This window comes from Furipterus horrens, unplaced genomic scaffold (genome assembly GCF_987537825.1).
Source record: "Furipterus horrens unplaced genomic scaffold, mFurHor1.1.pri manual_scaffold_4, whole genome shotgun sequence".
NCBI classification, from domain to species: Eukaryota; Metazoa; Chordata; class Mammalia; order Chiroptera; family Furipteridae; genus Furipterus; species Furipterus horrens.
The window spans coordinates 97,923,041-97,943,697 of NW_028327174.1; the positions used below are offsets into that span (position 1 = coordinate 97,923,041).

The 20,657-nt window shown below is 47.9% G+C and overlaps 2 protein-coding genes across 5 annotated transcripts; one reads left to right on the forward strand and one right to left on the reverse strand.

Annotated features, from left to right (window-relative positions):
• The first annotated feature begins 244 nt into the window (after positions 1–244).
• Positions 245–12,275, forward strand: ITFG2 (integrin alpha FG-GAP repeat containing 2). 2 transcript variants are annotated; one of them, XR_016510521.1, is made up of 13 exons: positions 245–463; positions 5,551–5,646; positions 6,214–6,255; positions 6,431–6,602; positions 7,210–7,349; positions 7,825–7,973; positions 8,360–8,457; positions 8,650–8,703; positions 8,815–8,906; positions 9,652–9,769; positions 11,096–11,269; positions 11,353–11,511; positions 11,995–12,275. XR_016510521.1 is itself a non-coding variant. In XM_090273837.1 (12 exons), exons 1-12 carry the CDS (start codon positions 368–370, stop codon positions 11,454–11,456), a joined length of 1,335 nt encoding a protein of 444 aa, XP_090129963.1. In that variant the 5' UTR covers positions 245–367; the 3' UTR covers positions 11,457–12,275. The 2 variants fall into 2 exon arrangements, 1 of the variants encoding a protein (XP_090129963.1); XM_090273837.1 differs by having other exon boundaries at positions 11,353–12,275.
• A 282-nt stretch (positions 12,276–12,557) lies between these two features.
• NRIP2 (nuclear receptor interacting protein 2) lies at positions 12,558–20,139 on the reverse strand. 3 transcript variants are annotated; one of them, XM_090273839.1, is made up of 7 exons: positions 19,751–20,001; positions 16,441–16,590; positions 15,216–15,298; positions 14,752–14,873; positions 14,445–14,497; positions 14,236–14,300; positions 14,057–14,105 (listed from the first exon to the last, which is right to left on the reverse strand). In XM_090273839.1, exons 1-6 carry the CDS (start codon positions 19,940–19,942, stop codon positions 14,247–14,249), a joined length of 654 nt encoding a protein of 217 aa, XP_090129965.1. In that variant the 5' UTR covers positions 19,943–20,001; the 3' UTR covers positions 14,057–14,105; positions 14,236–14,246. The 3 variants fall into 3 exon arrangements, with proteins under 3 accessions (XP_090129966.1, XP_090129964.1, XP_090129965.1); XM_090273840.1 differs by lacking the exon at positions 14,236–14,300 and having other exon boundaries at positions 12,558–14,105; positions 19,751–20,139; XM_090273838.1 differs by lacking the exon at positions 14,236–14,300 and having other exon boundaries at positions 12,558–14,105; positions 16,441–16,587.
• Between the last annotated feature and the right edge of the window lie 518 nt (positions 20,140–20,657).

Below are 20,657 nucleotides of genomic sequence, written 5' to 3' on the forward strand. Positions count from 1 at the left end.
GGAAATCTTTAGTTGCTAGGACAACAAAGTAAGAGGTCAAGGTTACTAGGTCCAACACTAGAGCCCTGCTGCCAAGGGAATAAATGAGCCCGGTTAGAGTAGGTCTACCAATGCGCTCTAGCCCTCAGGTGAAAAGGAGTGGCCCACACTCCTGTCACTCACATCAGTAGCTGGGAGAGCCCACCCCACGCCTAGAAGGCTCGGAAGACCCGCCTCCTCATTAAGGTTAAGCGAGGAGTGCCAGGATGAAGGTTCAGGCGATGACGTAACTTCCTGCTTTGGATGGCCTTCCGTTCCGGCAGCTGTCCGGAGGGGCTCGGGAAACATTTAGCAGGGCTCACCGATCGTCTTAGCCCTTGGAAGTGCGATGAGGTCGGTTAGCTATGTGCAGCGCGTGGCCCTGGAGTTCAGCGGAAGCCTCTTCCCGCATGCAATCTGCCTCGGAGACGTCGACAACGATACGGTCAGTGCATGCGCACTCCAAGAGATGCAACCCGGCTCTGCGCAAGGCCGGGGCGGGGCCAGGGAAATGGAGGAAGCTTGCGGCGCGAGCGGCGCAGGCGCGATAGGGCTTGCGTGGCGGGCCCAGGCAAGAACTTGACAGATAGCCTAAGTTCCCGGGCGTCCTGACCGAGTTTGGCTGGTGCACTGCTCTGGTATTCTTTTAGGAGCATGGATAACTGATTCTCTGTCTAATTCAGTAACTTATTCACCGAAAGAGCCTAGTAAACCCTCGTGGTCAAATTTCCTGGTTCACTGCTTCCATGGTTACGCTTCCTCCACTTTACTTTTCAAAGCTTAAAAATAGGCTTAAAAAGCACCTCTGCTGCCCTGGCCGGGTCGCTAAGGTGATTGGGTGGTCATTCCGTGCACCAGGCGGTTGCGGGTTCGTCCTGGTCAAGGCACATACCTAGGATGCTGGTTGAATTCCTTCCTTGGTCGCGGCGTATATGGGGGGCAACCGATCACATCGATGTTTCTCTCTCTCAAATCAGTAAACATGTCTTCTGGTGAGGATTCACTCCTCACCGAGCAAAAAAAAAAAGCCCCTCTGCTGCTCTTACACTTGGCGCCTTGAGAAACTCGACTACATTGCTGCCGTATCTGCCTCACCTCCCGACTGGTAGACTAAGCTCCTTGGCCAACGCAACAGATGTCCTCACCACCTCATTCTTAATGTCTTATTGTGGTACCTGCTCCGTACTACCCGCAGGTGTTTGGAAACTTTAAAGTGATACACCTTGATTGAGTGACAAATAATTTTCACCTACTATTTCTTCCCTCAAGAGTCATTTTTTTCCTCTTTGTTTAAATGAATTAATACAGGTAAGACAGGTAGCATCATGGCTGGCACACAGTTGCAGTTCCATAGGTGTTAGCGCCATCATTAGGATTTGATTCTACTTTAATGCAAATATTTATTGAACTGCTCATTATGCACCAAGGACTCTGCTGCATTCTAGGAATTCAAAAATTAACAAGACAGTACCAGCCCTCAGGTAGCTCATAATCAGGTGGGGTGACCGTTACAGAATAGCAAAATGTGATGGGATGCCTTGATTAAAATATGTAAAAGTTTATAGAGTGAAGCATCAAAGGGGATGGGAGCTGTTGATGGTGTGAAACGCTTTTTTTCCCCAGACTTTATCTTATCATTCCTTATTTCTATTTAACATTTTTAATACAAAGTACCTTATTACCTTTCTCTCCTACTTTCTGTCTAGTCTTCCTACTCTGCCTCCCTGCTGTTCTGTACTTTTTCCCCGAAAATAAAAGGGTGGGGATGGCTAAAACATCCTCCCCTCTTTTCAGACTCCTTTGTGCTGTGATAGAGTGATATTTTATGAGGCTCTTGGCTCTACCCTCTCTAGGGAGGAAAAGTTATTTTCATAAATTTGTATTATGTTTTCTGGACATTTCTTCATATGCCAAGCAGTACAATTTTTATGACAAAATCAAGGGAGGCATTTTTAAATAGTAAATTGACAAAGTGACGTTAGATACACATCATTTTCGTTTTTTATCTGATTATCTTCTTTGTTTACAAGAGAAAAATACATTCCTTTTTTTTATAGCTTCATAGCACCAGCGCTTTTGGAAATTGTACTTTTCTAAGTGAATTGCACTATTACAAACTCAGTTTTGCAATATTAGGTATATTTACACTTACCCATTAGGGTAGGAATTTTTTGTCTGTTTTTTTTTTTGTTGTTGTTGTTTGTTTGTTTTACTGCTATATTCCCAACACTTAGAATAGTGCCTGGCACCTAGTAGGCACTCATTGAATATTTGTTGAATACATTAGGATTGTTATGAAAAGCAAATATGATTATGTATATCAAAACAATTTGAAGGACTCTGCCTGTTATTAATAAATATAATTGAAAAAAAGGACAAGTAGTTGAGGTAGTTGGCTAGTGATCAAGTGTGGTATACTCTTTCAAGGAGCAATGAAAGAATGCCTTCAGGCGAGGATAAAAATAATAATAAAATAGCCCTGGCTGGTGTGGCTCAGTGGATTGAGCTCCAGCCTGCAAATCAAAGAGTCGCTGGTTCATTCCCAGTCAGGGCACATGCCTGGGTTGGGGGCCATGTCCCCAGTTGGGAGCGTGCAAGAGGCAACCAAAAATTGATGTTTGTCTCCCTCTCTTTCTCCCTTTCTTCCCCTCTTTAAAAATAAATAAAATATTTAAAAAATAAAATTAAATAAATGGAAAATTCCAGAAATAAACAATTCATAAGTTTTAAAGTGCATGCTATTCTGAGTGTCTGATGGAATCTCACTCCGTTCCACTCTGTCCCACCTTGGATATGAATCATCCCTTTGTCCAGCATACAGTACCCACTGTTAGTCATTTAGCCATCTGGATTATCAGGTCAGGACCAACTGTGGCAGTATCACAGTGCTTGTGTTTAAGTAATGCTTATTTTACTTAATAATGGCCCCAAAGCACAAGAGTAGTGATGCTGGCAATTTGGGTATGCCAAATGGAAGTGGTAAAGTGCTCCTTTAAGTGAAAAGGTGAATATTCTCAACTTGATAAGAAAAGAGAAATAATCCTATGCTGAGGTTGCTAAGATCTATGATCAGAATAAATCTATCTGTGAAACTGTGAAGAAAAAAAAAATTATGCTTCTTTTGCTATTGCACCCAAAACTGCAGAAGTAATGGACACGGTGCGTGGTAGGTGGAAAAGGCATTAAATTTGTGGATGGAAGACCTGAAAAGGAAATATGTTCCAATTGATGGCAACATGTCACTATGCCTAACTTATAAATTAAACTCTATCATAGTATGTACATGTAGGAAAAAACAGTATGTACAGGAGTAGGCAAAAGTAGGTTTACAAGTGTTTGTATGGAAAAAGACATGCTGGTTATGATTATTACAGTAGCTTTATTAACTCAAAAGAATACCACAATGGCAGTAAACCTCCTTTTGCCCACCCCCGTATGAAGGTTTGGTACACTGTGCAGTTTCAGGCATCCACTGGTGTCTTGGAATGTATCCCCACAGATAAGGGGGGATACTGTAGCTGCCAGAGAGCAGATGGGCTGTCCTGGGAATGTCCTCTTCTAGTGCCATTGCCTCATTCTCTGCCTGGGTCACACTGCACCTGCCACACTGTTTTATGATTTTGTTCTTGTGTCTGTGCCCTTGTATAACAACTGTGAGGTCCTTCTCAGCTGGGAGTTTGTGACATTTTCTCTTTGTATCCCTAACTGGTTGTCCAGCTTTACCTAAAAACTCAAGGGCTGACTGAGCATTCTCTTCCATTCTGATTTTTCTTTGTTTTTTAAAACAATCTTTTTTGGTATTTGTTTATTAAGTAAACATTTTATCGAGGCCTATTATAGACTCATATGTTGAATGAATGTATTAAAAAAAAAGAATAGATTGTATGAAAGATGCCATGATCCCTAGCTTTGGAGGTGTTTAACTAGAGGGTGAAAGTCATCAGGTATTAGTGCTCACTATATGCTAATTCCTTCCAGATGCTTTCCTCTGTTAGTTCAGTTCTTGCAACAGCTTTATGAGGTAAGCTACTCTTATGATCCTCATTTTTTTAAAGGAATTTAAGAGATTTAATTCATTTTTAGAGAGAAGGGAAGGGAGGGAGAAAGAGAGGGAGAGAAACATCAATGTGAGAGAGAAACATCGATCAGTTGCCTCTCGCATGTGCCCCATACCAGGGACTGAACCCACAACTCAGGCATGTGCCCTGACTGGGCAACGAACTGGTGACCCTTTGCCTTGTGGGACGAGGCCCAACCAACTGAGCCACACCGATCAGGGTAAGAACCCAATTTTATAGGTGAAATTACAGGCATGGAGATCTGGAATCCAATGCAGGCAGCTGCACTCTGAACCTCTGTGCCACACAGCTTCTCTCCTATGTGTCTGCAGAAGTCCTCTGGGGACAGCTGTAATGGAAACATCACATATAGAGGGTTTAATGTAAATAAACTTGTTTTATGCTTCTATGATCTAATATTCCCATAAGTAACTCCTATAACTATTAAAAAATAAGATTCAAATCAAGTAAGTCATTATTGATAAATTCCAATTCATTGCTAACTTTTCCTTACTGTTTCATATTATGTCTTTGTTACCTTTAGAATTAAATCTTCTGAGAATCTAATATTCACTCTATTTGGAGGACAGTAAGTGGGTGTTGGATGTCCCCACAAGGGGAAATCATGAAGCTGTTAATAGGAATAGAGTTCGGGGCTACCTTATTATCATTGTTACCCCCTGGTGGGGTGGCCAGGCTTTGGGAAACCCCTGGGAAGTGGAGTACTCAGATACAAATAGTGGTGAAGAGGCTTCAAGCAGGGAGCCTGCCCTCCTGAGAGCTTAGCCACCACTTGAGGGCACCAGAGGCCCAGAACATGGATACTGACACCCAGTGGCCCCTTCATGCCGCTTCCCACTCCAGTACCTCCATCCCTCTGTTCACTCATATACACCAAAATTGAAAGGTCTTGCTAAAGGAAGGAGGACCTCCAGAGCTGACATTTTTTTTACCTGGCCCTAATAGAATACGAGGTTTGAAGTTAAGTTCTCCAGAAGTTGAATATTTTGGGTTATTTTCAAAATACAGGGTGGGGCAAAAAATAGGCTTACAGTTGTTAGTATACAAAACACAGTTTATTCTTACTGTGTTATTTCCCATATGAACAACTGTAAACCGACTTTTGCCCCACCCTGTATGTCCTATTTGTAATGGACGAATTGGAGTCAAAGTCAGGCATGCAGGGTTTTGGCTGTTCAGTGTCAGACTTTTCTGGGATGGATTTGGTATTGCCCCATTCCTCTAACCTCCCCTGTCCCTGACACCCACCCACACACTGCCACCACTACCACCCTCCTGGTGGAAATAAAGAAACGTGGAAAACTGTGGCTGTGTTGGTCACCAAAGATTTTTAATAAAGTTGATGAACATTCAAGTTGATGTCCTGTGATTTCCCCAGGATGGGCCCAGTAGAGAAGAGTTTGAGGTGGGTCAGCAGGCTCTCATGCTAACACTCTTCTTTCTCCATTTGCAGTTAAATGAATTGGTGGTGGGAGATACCAGTGGGAAGCTGTCTGTGTATAAGAATGATGACAGCCGGCCATGGCTCACCTGTTCCTGTCTGGGAATGGTCAGTATTCAACTACCTGGGTCTGAAGGTGGGGGAAGGGTTTTTTTTCTGTCCAGGTACTGTCAAGGCTGAGACCCACACAGGAGCTCACCAGTATGTCCTAACTCACCAACTACTCAGCTTAGCCAGTGGTTCAGGGTTCATTTGACTCAGGGAGGAAAGCCCCCAGACACGCACATACAAACACACAGACACAGTAGGGGGAAGGGTATTTTATGTGATGGAGGGACTCCCTAAGTACTTTAGGAAAGCTGTCTGATCCTATAAAGTATAATAGAAAATGCGGGTAGTATTTGAATAAGGATAGAAACATGATAGTCTTGCTATATTTAAGTTTTTGTTTTGTAGAGATTTTGTTTGGACCCCAAATTGCCTTCAGGTCTTCATATTGCTGCCTGGGTAAACTGAACCAAATAGTACAATAACTCGATTAACACAGAATACCAGTGTAGGTCACATGGCAGCATACAGTGGTAGTTAGAAAACCGGCTCCTTCCTACTTCATAGCAGTTAGGGAGTACTGGTCTTCCTCTGTGTCTCCCTGAGCCCCCCTTTCTTCTTTTGCAGCTGACTTGTGTTGGGGTTGGAGATATATGTAATAAAGGAAAGGTAAGAATTTTGGGGAACCTTGGGACTTCAGTGTAACTCCAAGATCTTTCCTGGATTCAAGGTAGAAATCAATTCAGAATTAATGGCTATAGCCCTGACTTCTGTGTTCTAATGATCAGTCTGTGCTCAGACTTCCCTCCCTAGTCCACCTTTCCCATATTTCTGTCTCTCCCAGAACCTGGTGGTGGCAGTGAGTGCTGAGGGCTGGTTTCACTTGTGGGACCTGACACCTGCCAGGACCCTGGATGCTTCTGGGCACCATGAGACCCTAATGGGAGAGGAGCAGCGTCCAGTCTTTAAGCAGCACATCCCTGCCAACACCAAGGTCATGCTGATCAGCGACATCGGTGGGCATGGCTATCCTTGCAGACAGCCAGGGGATTAAGTGTCAGTGGGTAACAGGGCAGATCTCAAGGATTCAGTGCAGGATGGGTAGGGTGGGGAGGCCGTATTCATTTGTGCTATGGAGAAAGTAAATCATGGTAAGGAGCTAAAGAGTGTTGAGGTAGAGGTAGCAATTCTTAACAGAGTGTCAGGGAAGTTCTTGCCGAGAAAGTGCCATTTGATCAGAAATTAAAGATGGCAAGGGAGTAAGCTGTATAGATACTGTGCTGATATTTGGGACAGAAGCTGTCTCAAAGTTGGTGGTAGGTATATTGGGTGGATCAGGACACCTTAAGGTGTGTGTATGTGAGAGAAGCAGTGATGACCTGTGGGGCAGGTGGGTGGGTCGGACCAAGGGACAGGTAGGTGCTGTCAGCACAGGAAGGGCAGGGGATCCTGTACCAGACTCAGAGCATGTGACATGGCTCCACAACAGATTGGGCTTGAAGTCATACTGGGTAGAAATGCCAGCAGTGATGTTAGGAGAGGAGTAGGGATGGGTTGCTTGTAGGATTCAAGGTGATGAATACAGCTTTGGCTCCAAATTTGTCTTATTTCCTGGATCCACAGATGGCGATGGGTGTTATGAGCTGGTGGTAGGTTACACAGACCGTGTGGTACGGGCTTTCCGCTGGGAAGATCTGGGTGAGGGCACTGAACATCTGACAGGGCAGCTGGTGTCCCTCAAGAAGTGGACGCTGGAAGGTCAGGTGAGAGGCTGAGTGGGGGAACCCTGGAGTCCAGAGAGCAAGGAGGAAGGCTTTCTGAAGGGGGTTGTGGGAGAACAGCTGTGGGCCATGATACAAGGTGGGAAGAAAGGATAATCCTCCTGCTGAGAGAGATCTAAAGATCATTTCAAATCAGAGTCTTAGGGGAAATTGCTAGTACTATAATGGCAAATAGAAAGGAACCCAGTGCTAAGAATTAGGAATGTGAAGGTGGATGTAATGTGGTTCATGTCAGGATCTGGGCCCTGGAGAGGGAAGCACAGAGGAAAGCAGACGGTGCATCTGGAGAGGGTGGTGCCGGGCAGGAGCCCTATGAACTCTAGAATTCCTACTGCTGCTACCCTTGAGGCCTGGGGCACTGCTCCCAGGGCCTCTGTCCCACTTCTCTCCCCCATTCTTTTTAGGGTCCCACTTTCTCTCCCTCCAGCCCCCTTTAAGCATCTGTTCCCTGGTGCAGGTAGACAGTCTCTCCGTGACTCCAGGGCCCCTGGGTGTTCCTGAACTGATGGTATCGCAGCCAGGCTGTGCTTATGCAGTTCTGCTGTGTACATGGAACAAGGACGCTGGGCACTCCGCTACCTCTGAGGGGACCACAGAAAGCAGTAGGTAAGTGGTGCAGGCCTGTGGATGGTGTGGGGTTCATGGGAGTGAGGTGGGGTTCTGGATGTACACGACAGTGGATGGGTCTGCAGTTGGCAGAGCTGCTTTAGCTAGCTTCGGCACAAACACCTCTACCCTAGTAAGGGAACACCTATATTTTGGGACCTGGGAAATCCTGCCTCTGATGTAGCAGCATCTGGAAGAGGTTCCAATACTCTAGCCTGGTAGCTCTGTCCTTCTTTTTCTAACCTGCCACCCAGGCCGTATGGATCAGCTCTAGGTTCCTTAGCCGATTCACATCTCAGCAGCTCTTATGGATGTGGGGCAGCAGAGGTGCCAGAGAACTGAGCTCACTTGGTATCCCACTTAGTCCCCCAGTCTCCTGCCCACAGAGAGACCCCGGCTGCCCGAGATGTCATGCTGCACCAGACGTCTGGCCGCATCCACAACAAGAATGTCTCTACTCACCTCATTGGCAACATCAAACGAGGTGAGGGGGGGTGAGATGAGGCAGGTTGCTGAGGGCAAACGTTACTTTTGGGAGAGGAGATGCAGGGCCTTCTCTCATTTCTAGTCCTATCCCTCCCTCCCTCCCTGCCCTTGGCTGTTCTTCACCCTGTATGCTCTGATCTTGCCTTGACCTTCACATTTTATTCCTCTGGTCCTTCTGTCCCACCTACAGGCCACACCCCTGAGAGTGGTTGCTCTGGCCTCTTTGCGCTCTGCACCTTGGATGGTGAGTTCCCTGGGTCAGCTACAGGCCAATGCTGGGGTGGGAGGCTGTGTGCATGGGGGGTCTGCTCAGGGGTCCTGTTCTCCCCATCACAGCCTGCCTCTCCCCCTGCAGGGACACTGAAGCTTATGGAGGAAGCAGACAAGCTGTTGTGGTCCGTGCAGGTGGATCACCAGCTTTTCGCCCTAGAGAAATTGGATGTCACGGTGGGTGGAAAACCTGGTGGAGAAGAACATTCTTACCTTCTCTACATGGAGATATAAGGTTTCGATGAGGCCATTCTTACTTCATAGTTAACTCTGAACCTTTATCTTAAGGCCCTCTTCAGATAGGTTTAACTCCCTTTAAAATGAGTTGTTCCCCTATTCCACAGTGCTTAGCACTCTTCTCTGTGCTCTGGGGATTTCACATTTCAGTACCTTTCAGCAGCAGTAATAGCTCCAAAGAGAACCAGATAATTACTGGAGTCTAGAAGTTTGTTATCAGTCCCAACTCCACATGTATATTAAGTTTTTTTCTTGTCCTGTGTGAGGCTGTGGCCCCTGAATCTGCAGATGGGGGCTAGCTGTTATCATGCATGCCCGATGGTGTAGGGGAAGAGGCACGAGGCTTTGAGGTCAAGTAGCACAGGCCTGCATTGGAAGCCTGATTCCGTCACCTCCCAGCTGAGTCACCTTGGGTGCATGATTTTATTTCTTTAAGTTGAAGTTCCCTCAGTATCAAATTGGGAATAATGTTGCCTACTTCAGAGGGTTGTTGTGAATAGTATGTGAGGTGGCTCATTGGATAGCCCCTTTGGTGCCTGGCACATGGGAGAAATTCAGTGAGACATCTGGTTATTTTTTTTCTCAGCCAACTGTTTGTCACCCAGAGCCAAGTCTACAGCTGCTTTATATTTTATCCAGCCTCGTCACTAGCCATGCTTGTCATCTTGTCTCTGGCCTTTTTCAGGGTAATGGGCACGAGGAAGTGGTTGCCTGTGCCTGGGACGGACAGACGTATATCATTGATCACAACCGCACAGTCGTCCGCTTCCAAGTGGATGAGAATGTCCGAGCCTTCTGTGCAGGTGGGCCTCTGCCCCACGGGCCCCCTCTGACCACACTTGTCTGCCTCTTATTTTTATTCTCAGTGTGTCCCCTAATGTCAGTCTTCATAAACAAATGAGTTCCTTAGCTCTTCCATTAGAGCTCATTGGGTGGGTACTCAATTGCCATCTTTAAAGTTTTAAATAAGGAAAAGTAAAAGAGTGAGATCTCCATTTTTGAATATTTCAAAGAATGGGATGAGTTCTTATCATCTAATCATCTATCTGTGTAAAGGCATCAGAAAGCTCTTTACCATCTGAGTATACCAGAACTCTGTGAAGAACATTCTCTTAGAGCAGTGATTTTCAACCTTTTTCATCTCATGGCACACATAAGCTAATTACTAAAATTCTGCAGCACACCAGAAAATATATTTTTACCAATCTTACAAAAAAAAAAGGTATAATTTTGATTCATTCACACTTACGGCTATTGTTCTGTTGGCTGTTGTCTATTTTTTTTTATTCGACAGTCTAAAGGAAAAGAAGTCAGTGCCCCTGACTAAATAGGTCTTGCACATTTTAAAAATTCTTGGAGCACACTGGTTGAAAATCATTGTCCCAGAGCATTCCCATTAGTTCCAAATCAGGACCTTGGAAGCCAGCACTCACTCTTTGGGGTGACAGGGTGATATCTGTGGTTACTGAAGTGAGAAGAATTGAACAGTGCTCTGGCCTTCGTACTCTAGTGACCTGAGAGGTCAGTGTCCCTTTGCAGAGGGCTTGCCACCTCAGAAGCCTCCGTTTCTTTTCTTTTTTTTTCTTTTTAAGACTATTTTTCAGAGAGAGGGGAAGGGAGAAAGAGAGGGAGACAGACATAGATGTGCAAGAGATACATCCATTGGTTGCCTCTTACACGCCCCCAACTGGGGACCTGGCCCACAACCCAGGAATGTGCCCTGACCAGGAATCGAACAGGCGACCTTTTGGTTTGCAGGCTGGTACTTAGTCCATTGAGCCATACCAGCCAGGGCCCCAGTTTCTGATATACCCCTTAGACCGGCAAGACTAGTCATTACTCCAGGGCTATAACTATGATGACAAAATCAAGTATCACGTTTTTTGGATGGTATTCTTCCTGAGTTTTGTTACTGTGGTTTTTTTATGTCTGGAATGGGCCACGTTGTTTACTGTTTTACCTATTTTATTGAGTTCCTGACAGAAAGCTTAGAAAGAGAGCCTTTAGTTTTCTGCTTGACATCTGTGGGAGGGTCAAAACTGCTAACTCTAGTGTGGCTATCTTGTTCTCACCCTCCCACTGCTGGACTGAAACTTCTGGACCTTTGTCTGACCACCCACACCTCCCAGGCCTGTATGCCTGCAAAGAGGGCCGCAACAGCCCCTGCCTCGTGTATGTCACCTTCAACCAGAAGATCTACGTGTACTGGGAGGTACAGCTTGAGCGGATGGAGTCTACCAATCTGCTGAAGTTTCTGGAGGCTGAGCCAGAGTACCAGGGCCTGCTGCAGGAGCTGGGCATGGGTGAGGCCCAGCAACCTGCAGGGCTGGAGAATCAGGGGCCCAGGGGAGCTACAGCCTCTTACCAGCCACTTTCTTGCCCTCAGATCCTGATGACCTCCCAGCGGTCCGCACCCTGGTTCACCAAATCCTCTACCATCCTGACCAGCCAGCGCAGTGTGCTCCTGCAAGCCTCCAGGATCCCACCTAGCTGGATTTTCCTTCTTAGCTGGAGAAGGATCCTTCTGAACCTCCCTACCCCCAAGGTATCCATGGTATTGGCAGGATAGGGGCTATACATTTCAGAGATGTATGGACAGATGGCAGCAACCCTAGGGTGACTGTGGACTGTAGATCTCATGGTCTTCTTGGTGAAAGAAGAGACAAGTTGACCCCTCTTCCCGTTTTCTTGTGTACCTCATCAGCAGGGTTGTAGGACCCTGACCTTATTCCACACCATCTGGGACTGCTCCCTCCCCAGAGCTAACCCACTTTTGTTGTATGAAAAAGAGACTTGTTTGTGAGGAGGGAGCACAAATCTTTTAAATGACCCTAACACTTGGAAGGAAACTAGGCTTCAGTGCCAATGGAGCAGTGAAGTAGGGGCTCTACCCCATCCCAAGCTCCATCTTCCACATCAGACCCCAGGTCATTGACAGTAGTCATTATTACAGGAATGGCAGACTCTTTGTTTTGGTTTTGAGGGGTCTTTCAGGACATTTTACAGCCTGGTTTTTCTGTGTCCCCAGCAATCCTGAGATGATTTTGCTCTGTTTTCCGAAGAAACTGGGCCAGCACTCTCTTTTTCCCATATCATTCAAGCACTGTACAGCTTCATACACCTTGCTCTGTCTCCCACCCACTCATTTCCACAAAAACACCTTATTGTCTATCAGACAACAGACATTTAAAATCTGATCCAGACCATAATCAGAATTATATCTTGGCCATTTATATCCCTTCTGCTCTTAATTCTGTGAGATTTAAATCAGAATCTTTCAAATTGTAGGTTGTAATAAGCATTTTTTGAATAAATTAATAGGATGAAAAACATATTGCTTTCAGTATAGGGTAATATTGTTTTGTTATAATTGTATGTATGTACTGAGTGTACTGTAAAATATATTTCATATTTCCTGCTTTGAATTATGTTTAAAGGAGTTTGAAAGCCATTGCTTTCAATTACATTGACCCCAGCCAGATGGGTCATCCTGAGGAAGCGTCCACATTCACATTTCCTCCCTGAAGGGAATAGGGCAGAATTATCATTCAGCTTCTGATGGGCATGAAGGAAGACCATAGGACATTACCATAGAGAAATAGATGTTTATTCAAATGCGGAAGCAGCTGAGCTGAAGGCCTGCCATAGGGCCTGGGGTCTGCTGTCTCCAATTACAGAAGCAGCAGGAGGCAGAAGGGGAAGGAACAGGGTGAGATCAGGAAAGCAGAGGTCACTAAGTGAGGCGGTGAGGGACCAGGGCACTAACACACAAGTGATAGTGAGCTCCTCTCCTCTCAGGAGGGCAGGTGGCTTGGCTGAGAAAGGTAAGGCCAGGTGTCACAGCACAGCTTCTTGCGTCCTGGTTCTTCTCTAATCTACCCCAGGCTCAAGGTTTGTTTCTAGCCCAAGATCCTAGTTCAGGTTAGTTATACCACTTTCTTCTTCCACCCCTAATCCATGATTTGAGAGGCTCAAACCAGCCAGAAAGACACTCAAGGGTCTGGCTTCCTAAGGTTTGAGTTCCTCTCTTCACAGTGAAGTCAGAAGCCTCCTTGTCTCTTTGCTTTGGCCTAGCACCTGCTAGGGGATAGGAAGCCATTGATGCCAAAACAAGACAAGCTCCACCAGTGGAAGCCAGAGATGAAGGGCAGGAAGAAGGTCTGACGAGGTGGATAGTTCTAGAAATAAGGAATACGGGTTAGGTGAAGTCTGAGTATGACAACTCTACATCCTGTCCCCCTTTGGGGGCCGCTCTCTTTAGGGCTCTTGTGTACACACACCCCAAAGCTCAGGGGCCCAGTGGGTAAAAAAGCAAGTGGAGCAGGATGAATATCTGGGGCAAATATTAGAGCTACGTCCAAGGGTTTGCACAGGGTAATCAAGTAGTAACTGGCTTCAGATGTTTGCAAGCCCAGAAAAGGTAACTAACAGAGCCCCAATCTAAGGAGCTGGCATTCCTCTACCAAACCACCTTCCTACTGTATTGAATGATTCCATTCAGTGTTTGTTCCCCCACTGAGCTGTGAGCAGACGTGTGCAGAATCGGAAAGGTCGGCATCAGCAGGGCCAGGAACCCGGTTGGTGAGATTGGAGTCTAGGGAAGGCTAATGAGCCCAGGAGGTGAAGTGAGAGATGTGGGAGGGCGGCAGTCGAGAGGGTTTGAGGTGGAGCTGGGGGACAGGTGGGGAACAAGAGCCGGCTGCAGCCCTTGGCTTGGCCGGTTTCTGCCTCGCCAGGGGGCCCAGGCTGGAACCCCATTTTGCTTCTGTTGTTTTCTGCAGTCCTGATTTGGCTTTGCTCTTCTTGGGAGGGGAACACATAAGCGGAAACAGAGAATCCAGAGCCCTGAACTCCTGGGATGTCTCCGGGAAAGCTGGCGGGTAGGGGAGTTACCAAGAAGCAGAAGAACGTGGCCGACTGAGGGAAGTGGAACAGCAGGGGCAGGGTGGTGGCAAAGGCACAAAGCAGTCCCCAGGTACCCCATGCTCCACATGGCTCTTCCCTTAAGTCATGGTGCTTCCTCCTGGGGACTGACTGGGGCAGCAGTCACTGGCCAGGCTCTTGGTACAAAGGCAGGAAGGGCAGCTCTGGGAAGGGGGCTTTTGGCCGCAGCACTCCATGTTCCAGGTCGATACAGCACTGTGGGGTGTGGAGGGGGGAATGTGAGCTTGTCTCAGCAGGTAACGGCCCTCCCGGCCCCCTCTTTTTGTTCCCCCTTCCTCTTCCCTCAGCTTTCCCCTACTCCTTGCTTCCCCCTGTGTCCATTTACCTGGGCCCCTGTTAGGGAGAGACCCAGTTCTCCATATTTTTCATTTGTGGGCAAATCACGAGCCTCTAAGGAAGCAAAGGTGCAGTTGCACATCGCATTCTTCTCAGCAGAACCTGATCCCCGCCTCCCACCCCTGTGCCTGCTGTCTCTTTCCCAACCCTTAACCTTGCATCCTTTTGTCAGAATGCAAGTGCTGGCATCCTCCTTACCTTGAGAGAAAGCAGAGTCTGCAGTCCAAGGCAGAACTCAGGACTCTCAACATCTGCAGGAACCATTTGAAAACAAGACTCTGGAGGGTACCCAGGGGTCACTGCTGCCCTCCTGTCAGCACATGCCCCTTCCCTGCCTACCCCTTCTCCCAGGTCTGAAAAGCTTGGAACAGACATTGGGAACAGTCAGAACATCTTTGGAGACAACTTGTGTGCTGCTGGCAGGGCCGAAAGTGTCTGCCTTTGCCTCACCCGGGAGAGAAGGCAGGAGAGATGAGAAGCGGGCTATCGATGGAGGGGCACTTACCCACCACCTGGGCCGAGCACGCCACAATCTGCTGGCCTAGCTGCAGCTCCACTTGCTCCACCTGGGTTGGGGATCCAGGGGCCAGGGCCCCCCCTGGGGCTTTTAGCACCCTCTTCCCTAACCTGTGGTTGGTAAGCAAGGGTTGTGGCCACCACAACCCCCACCCCCGTCCCTTTCATCAGCTAATGTCCCTCCCTCCCCACCACACTTTGGGTTCTCACCCAATCCCTGGCTCCACACAGAGTCTAAATCCTTGTCTTCTCTGCCAGAGCCCCCATCAACTCTTTGTTAAATAACATCTTTATTAGATATAGTTCATATACCATAGGAGTCATCCTTTTAAAGTGTGCAATTCAGTGGTTTTTAGTATATTCAGAGCATATTCACTACTATCTAATTTCAGAATACCATCACTCCCAAAAGAATGCCCATCCTCCATCCCCTATTTTGGGCCATACTCTTACCCCAGGCGGGTGAGGCATCCAGTGGAGATCTGGTTGTAGTGGGTGCCTGTGTCCACGGCCACCCTAAGCACCTGGTCCCGGCACTGAGGAAGAGGGTGTGGAGGTTTTAGTGAGTCCCAGGAGAACAGACTGGGACCTTCACCTTCCCAGTCTTGGATGATTCCCTTTCAGAAACCAGTGAAAGGAATGAACTGAGTCTAAAAGTGTCTTTTGTGGGACTCATATAATTGAGGCAAAGCTGGCTCAGACGAAGGGGATAAAAAAATGGGAAGTGAGTCCATCTCTTTGGGAACAATTTGATCAGAAATGGAAATCTGTTTTAGAGGAATTCTTAGGAGGCTGAGGGCCACCAGGTTAGAGAAATCTAGTTAGGAGTTAGAGGAGGGGTGTGGTTACAGGGATACCTTGTTAGGAAATTTGGAAGTGGTAAGAGAGGTGTTCGCCACGGGAAGCAAAGGAAGACGCATTCATTTTCTTTTGTATATATACATTTTGGGTTATGCTTGGATATCACAAATACACAGTTTTCTCAATCCAAACACTTATTGAGCATCTGCTGTGCATAGACATTGCTGGAACGCACAGCAATGAATACTGTTCTTTCAGAGACTAGCGGAAGTGAAACGACTGTGTGGTAGACAGGATTGTGAGGAAAGTGCCTTAGACATTGAGGAGGAAAGGCTGTTTCCTACTGGGGAAATCAAAAGGTTCCAAGGAGGAGGTAACATTGGAGACTTAAAAGACTGTTGGCATGTGGATATAAAGTGGTTGCAAAGCAGGCAGAGGAAATGCTGAGTAAAGACAGTGGCGTAAGAGCAGTGGGCATTTATTAATTTATTAGGAAGGTTCAGTATTGGTTGGGTGTTAAATGGCTCCAGAGATGGCGAGGCCATCACATGAGCTTTTCCTGGATGGTTGCATTTTCCGTCCATGCACACACCATTATGTAGAGCACACTGAAGAGCATTTACGTATTCACACGTAAAGATTATACTTTGATAAAGGAAAGGGGTTCGTGGTGGTGACAGATGAAATTGCAGAGAGGAAAGATGGTCTGAGACAGAGAATAAAGAAGATGGGGGATCCCCATTTTTTGGTCCAGGCTTAGGGGAGAGGTTCCTTTTCTCCCTCCTTCCCTCACCACCCAGGGCAGAAAGGAATGGGTGAAGTGAGTCAGTCACAGTTAGGATTGTTTATGAAAGCCAGTGCCCTGGGAGGTTCTCACCTTGCAGTTGACCAGAAGAGCTGGAATCTCTGATGTCCTAGTCTTCCTGTTCTCCTGGCCCGGAATTAGGGCCTGCCCCAGGGGAGACTCCCCCTGACTCCAGCTCTGGTTTCTCTCTACCAGGCGTCTTTGGATCACACTGTGCGGCTGCTAGCTCCATCACAGAACAATGAAGGGAGATAGGTCTAAAGTCAGGTGTCCCGGCTACTCAGTTCCCCCACCTTAGAAATCCCAGGATGCTTTCCCCAACCCCACTCCATCCTGAGTGTCACAGGAGTAAAAAAGGGGCAGGAACTTCCCCAAAGCTCCCAGCAGTCAGATCATTATAGCAGAGTGAACCCCACTATCAAACTATGCCATTTTTTCTGGGACCCCAATAGATTGCTCAGCGATGAAGAAATGGAAAGAGAACAGCCCATCTAGGTTAGACTGATTAATATTGGCCAATGGGACATTTCAGGAACTAGTAGTATGCTTGGGGGAAATTCTGTCTCAAGTCTACAACAAGTTATTATTATTTTAGGGGACATTTTTCCCCCTTTGACCTCATCCTTCAATGAGTTGCAGGTCCCAGGGTTGATGGTGTGATGAAAAGAAGTCAAAGTGAGAAAAAAAACAAAAGAATAAAGTTAAAATCTTCAAAACTAGAATTCTGGGACTCATCCTTAGACTCTCCTTCACCTGTAACCCCCACACCCCATCCAATCACTTCCTAAATTTTACCAGTTTTGCCTCCTGTGTTTATAGTCCATCCGTGGTTCCTATTACTGCCTTTATTCCAGGCCCACCACAGCTCTCCTGGATCACTGGGTGCCTCCTTACCTAAGAACCTGCCTTCAGTACTGTCGCTGCTCAGACACACCTGCTCCAAGTCAATGATTATCTAAAACCCTCGTTATTCAAAGTGTGGACCTCACATCAGCAGCTTTAACATCACTTGGAAGCTTGTTAGAAATGCAGAAAAGGAAAAAACAAAACAAAAACAAAAAACAAACAGAAAAGCTACTGAATCAGGAGCTTCATTTTAACAAGATGCCCAGATGATTCCTGTGCACATTAAAGTTTGAGAAGCACCCAAATAAAACTAACCATGTTACTGCCCTGTTCAAAACCTATGAAAGCATCCCCCTCCTCATTGCTTACATGGTCAAACTCAAACTTTTTAGGGCAATCCACAGCCCAGGTGACCTGGTCACTGCCCAAATCTGCCTCTTCTTCCCTTCCCCATCCCACACTGCTTGGCTCACCTGTCCCAGCCACCCTGCTTGTACTGCTTGCACCAGGCTGTTTTTTCACCTGTGCTTCTGCTCTCCCATATTCCAGAGACTGCATGGGTAGCTCAACACACTTTGTTCAAGAACTATGTAGGAGAGGTCTGGAATTCCATGTGCATCTGATAATTAGTACAGGTTTACCTCCTCCAGGAAGCCCTCTCTGACTTCTTTGTGCTCTTCCCTCCACAAGGCTGGGGTAGCTCCCTTTGTTATGCTTCTTATGTATGTCATTTGTGGATTTCACTCCCCCATTAACTTTGAGAGCCCTTGAGATCAGGTCTGTATTTTATTCATCTTTATATCCCAACTTAGTTCAGTGTAGTAACTCAGTAAATGCTTGCTAAAGAATAATGTATTGTGCGAGATTCCACACATGCTTTTCCACCTGCCCTCTCTGTGGGAGCCTGGGATTGTTTTTCCACCCATGGCCTAATGAGGCCCTTGAGGCTGCTCCCACCAGCAAGGCTGCCAACAGGAGATCCAGCTCTGGGAAAAGGGCAGCGAGCTCTGGGACTGGCCAGAAAGAGCTGCTCTGCGGTTCCCAGCTCTCCTCCTACCTTTCCCACGGGAATGGCCCTTCTCCAGAAATTATATCACATGGTCCCCAAAGGGTAGAGGCTATAAGATTCTTGCCACTGGGAGCCAGAGAACCTGCTTCCCTGTTCCATTGTTTCTCAGTTGGGCTTGCTATGCTTGCAAAGAGGAATAGCCCCTGGAGGTTCTCTGAATTGAAATCCCAGTCTGACCACTTTTCTTTTGGGGGGCTGCTGGGATAGGGATAGGGGATTGCCTAGCCTCTGGGCAAGGGTCCTGGAGGGGGCACATTGGGCTGGGAGGAATATGGAAAGATAGGGCTAGGGCAGAAAGGGCAGTGAGGGCCTGTGATTGCCTCTAGGTTTCCAGGTAGCAGGGGCTGCCAGAGTGGCCCGAGGCCCCCAGAAGTGGCTTTGGACCTGTCAGGTTGCAGGACTCTCTCCCTCCTCTCAGACCCTCTGACATGGGGGAGTGAGCAGCGCTCCCAAACCTTTGTACAAAAACCTTCCTTTCTTCTATGAGCCAGAGGCCAGATATGATTTCATGTTCTCTGGCTCCTACAGAGCTCCCTTTCTCTCTCAGTTGAAATGAAATAGTAGGCAAAGGAATAATAATAGCATTTAGATAGCGCTTTCTCTCACTCAGGCACTGTCTCAGTTCTTCATGGGTATTAGCTCATGTAATTCTTGGAACAACCCTATGAGGTAGATACTATGAATTTTATCCTCATTTAATAGATGAAGAAACAGGCACAGAGACGTAAAGTAACTTGGCCTAAGTAAGTGTCAGAGCAGGATCTGAATCCAGGCAGCATGGCTTCAAAGCCCATGCTCCTAACCACTCTCTCCCAGGGGAATGCATATATGCAGTTGTCCCAGGACCCACTCACCTCCTCATTGTTACTGCCCCACCCCGTCCCCACTGGAGGCCAAAGCTGCTGTGGGGAATGGAAGGAAAGGGACACTCAAGGAGGCCAGGTGGCCTGGCAGAAGCTGTGGGAAATTCTGATGTTCTGGGAAGGATGGAGGGCTTCAGTGCTTCGTTTTGAGGGAAAAGGCAAGTAAGTGGCCAGAGCTGGTGTGAGGGAACATGGGTTAGGGAGAGGGAGGCAAGCACAGCACTAAACTGGCCAGTCCTGCAGGCCCTCTCAGCTGTAAATGACCACTCCAGAGGCTCCTGTGACCCTGAAAACCTCTACTCCTAAACAGCAGAGCTCTCTCCAGCATAGACCTTGGGTTTTACGGGGGAAGCTGAGCAACAAGAAAGGGGTCTTTTGGCCACCAAGTTAAGGGAATACCCCCGTGAAGAGCTGAGAATGGTCAAAGGGAGCCCCTCAAGCTGGCAGGACTGCCTGTCTCCCACTCTCAGTGAGGGAGGCGAATCTGAAGGCATAGGGTCTGCACTTAAATGTCCCTACTCTAACCCTCGGGGTAGGGGGTGGGGAGGTGCAGAGAAAGGGCCAGAGGAGGTCTCCGGGTGGGGTGGGGAGAGGGCTGCCTCACCAAGTCCTTGGAGGTGCCCAGCCTCTTGAGGCTGTCCAGGGGCAGCAGATCAGCAGAGTCCTTGTGCAGGAATTGGGTGGCCTGTTTGAGCCGGCGCTGCTGGCTCAGGTGGGCTTGGTCCCGAATCTCTGCCTCCTGTCCCCTCGTGCTGGAGTCTCCCCACTCTCTCCTGGCCTCCTGCCTGGTGCTCATGGCCCCTGCGCGGTTTGTAGAGCTTGATGAGCAGGACCGGGGCTTCTGAGGGCCCCTCCCCTCCGTCCTCTCTGCCTCCTGTGTCCCTGTGGTTTCTGTCTGTCTCTGTCCTGGGCTGCAGCTCTCCTGACTGGAGGGTCTCGGAGGGAGGAAGAGGAAATAAATAACGTGCAGGAGCAGGCGCGTCAGACACCAATTCCCAGAGAGCGCGGTAGGGGGAGTGAGGCTCCGCCGGAAAAACCCAGCACTGTAGAGAGGGCGGTGGGTCCTGCAGCTGGCTGGCTTTGTGGCGTCTTCGGTTCTGGGGTCCTGGACAGGGTGGGTGGTGGAAGCGGGGGGGGGGGGGGTGTGCCTGTGTGCGTGAGGGGCTGTGAAAGTGCTGTGGATTGTCAGGGCGCCCATGCCAGGTTGTTTGAAAGGCAGTGTGTGTCGTGTGGGGGTGGCAGTCTGCATACGTGTGCTTGGTGTGAGTGGGATGTGTAGGCATGTGCATCCGTGGGTATGGCTGGTGATCTGCTCTGCAGAACCGCCCCCCACTCTCTCCCACCGTCTCCTCCACCTGGGGTTCTCGCAGCACAGGGGTTGCTGTGCAGGCCAGTAACTAGTTTCGGAACCAGAGGGAGCAGCATCAAAATGTCCTTCCCTCCTTTCCTTCCACTCAACAGGAGACCTTCCTGGTCTCAGCCTTTAAGTGTGGCATATGCCAGATGGGTTT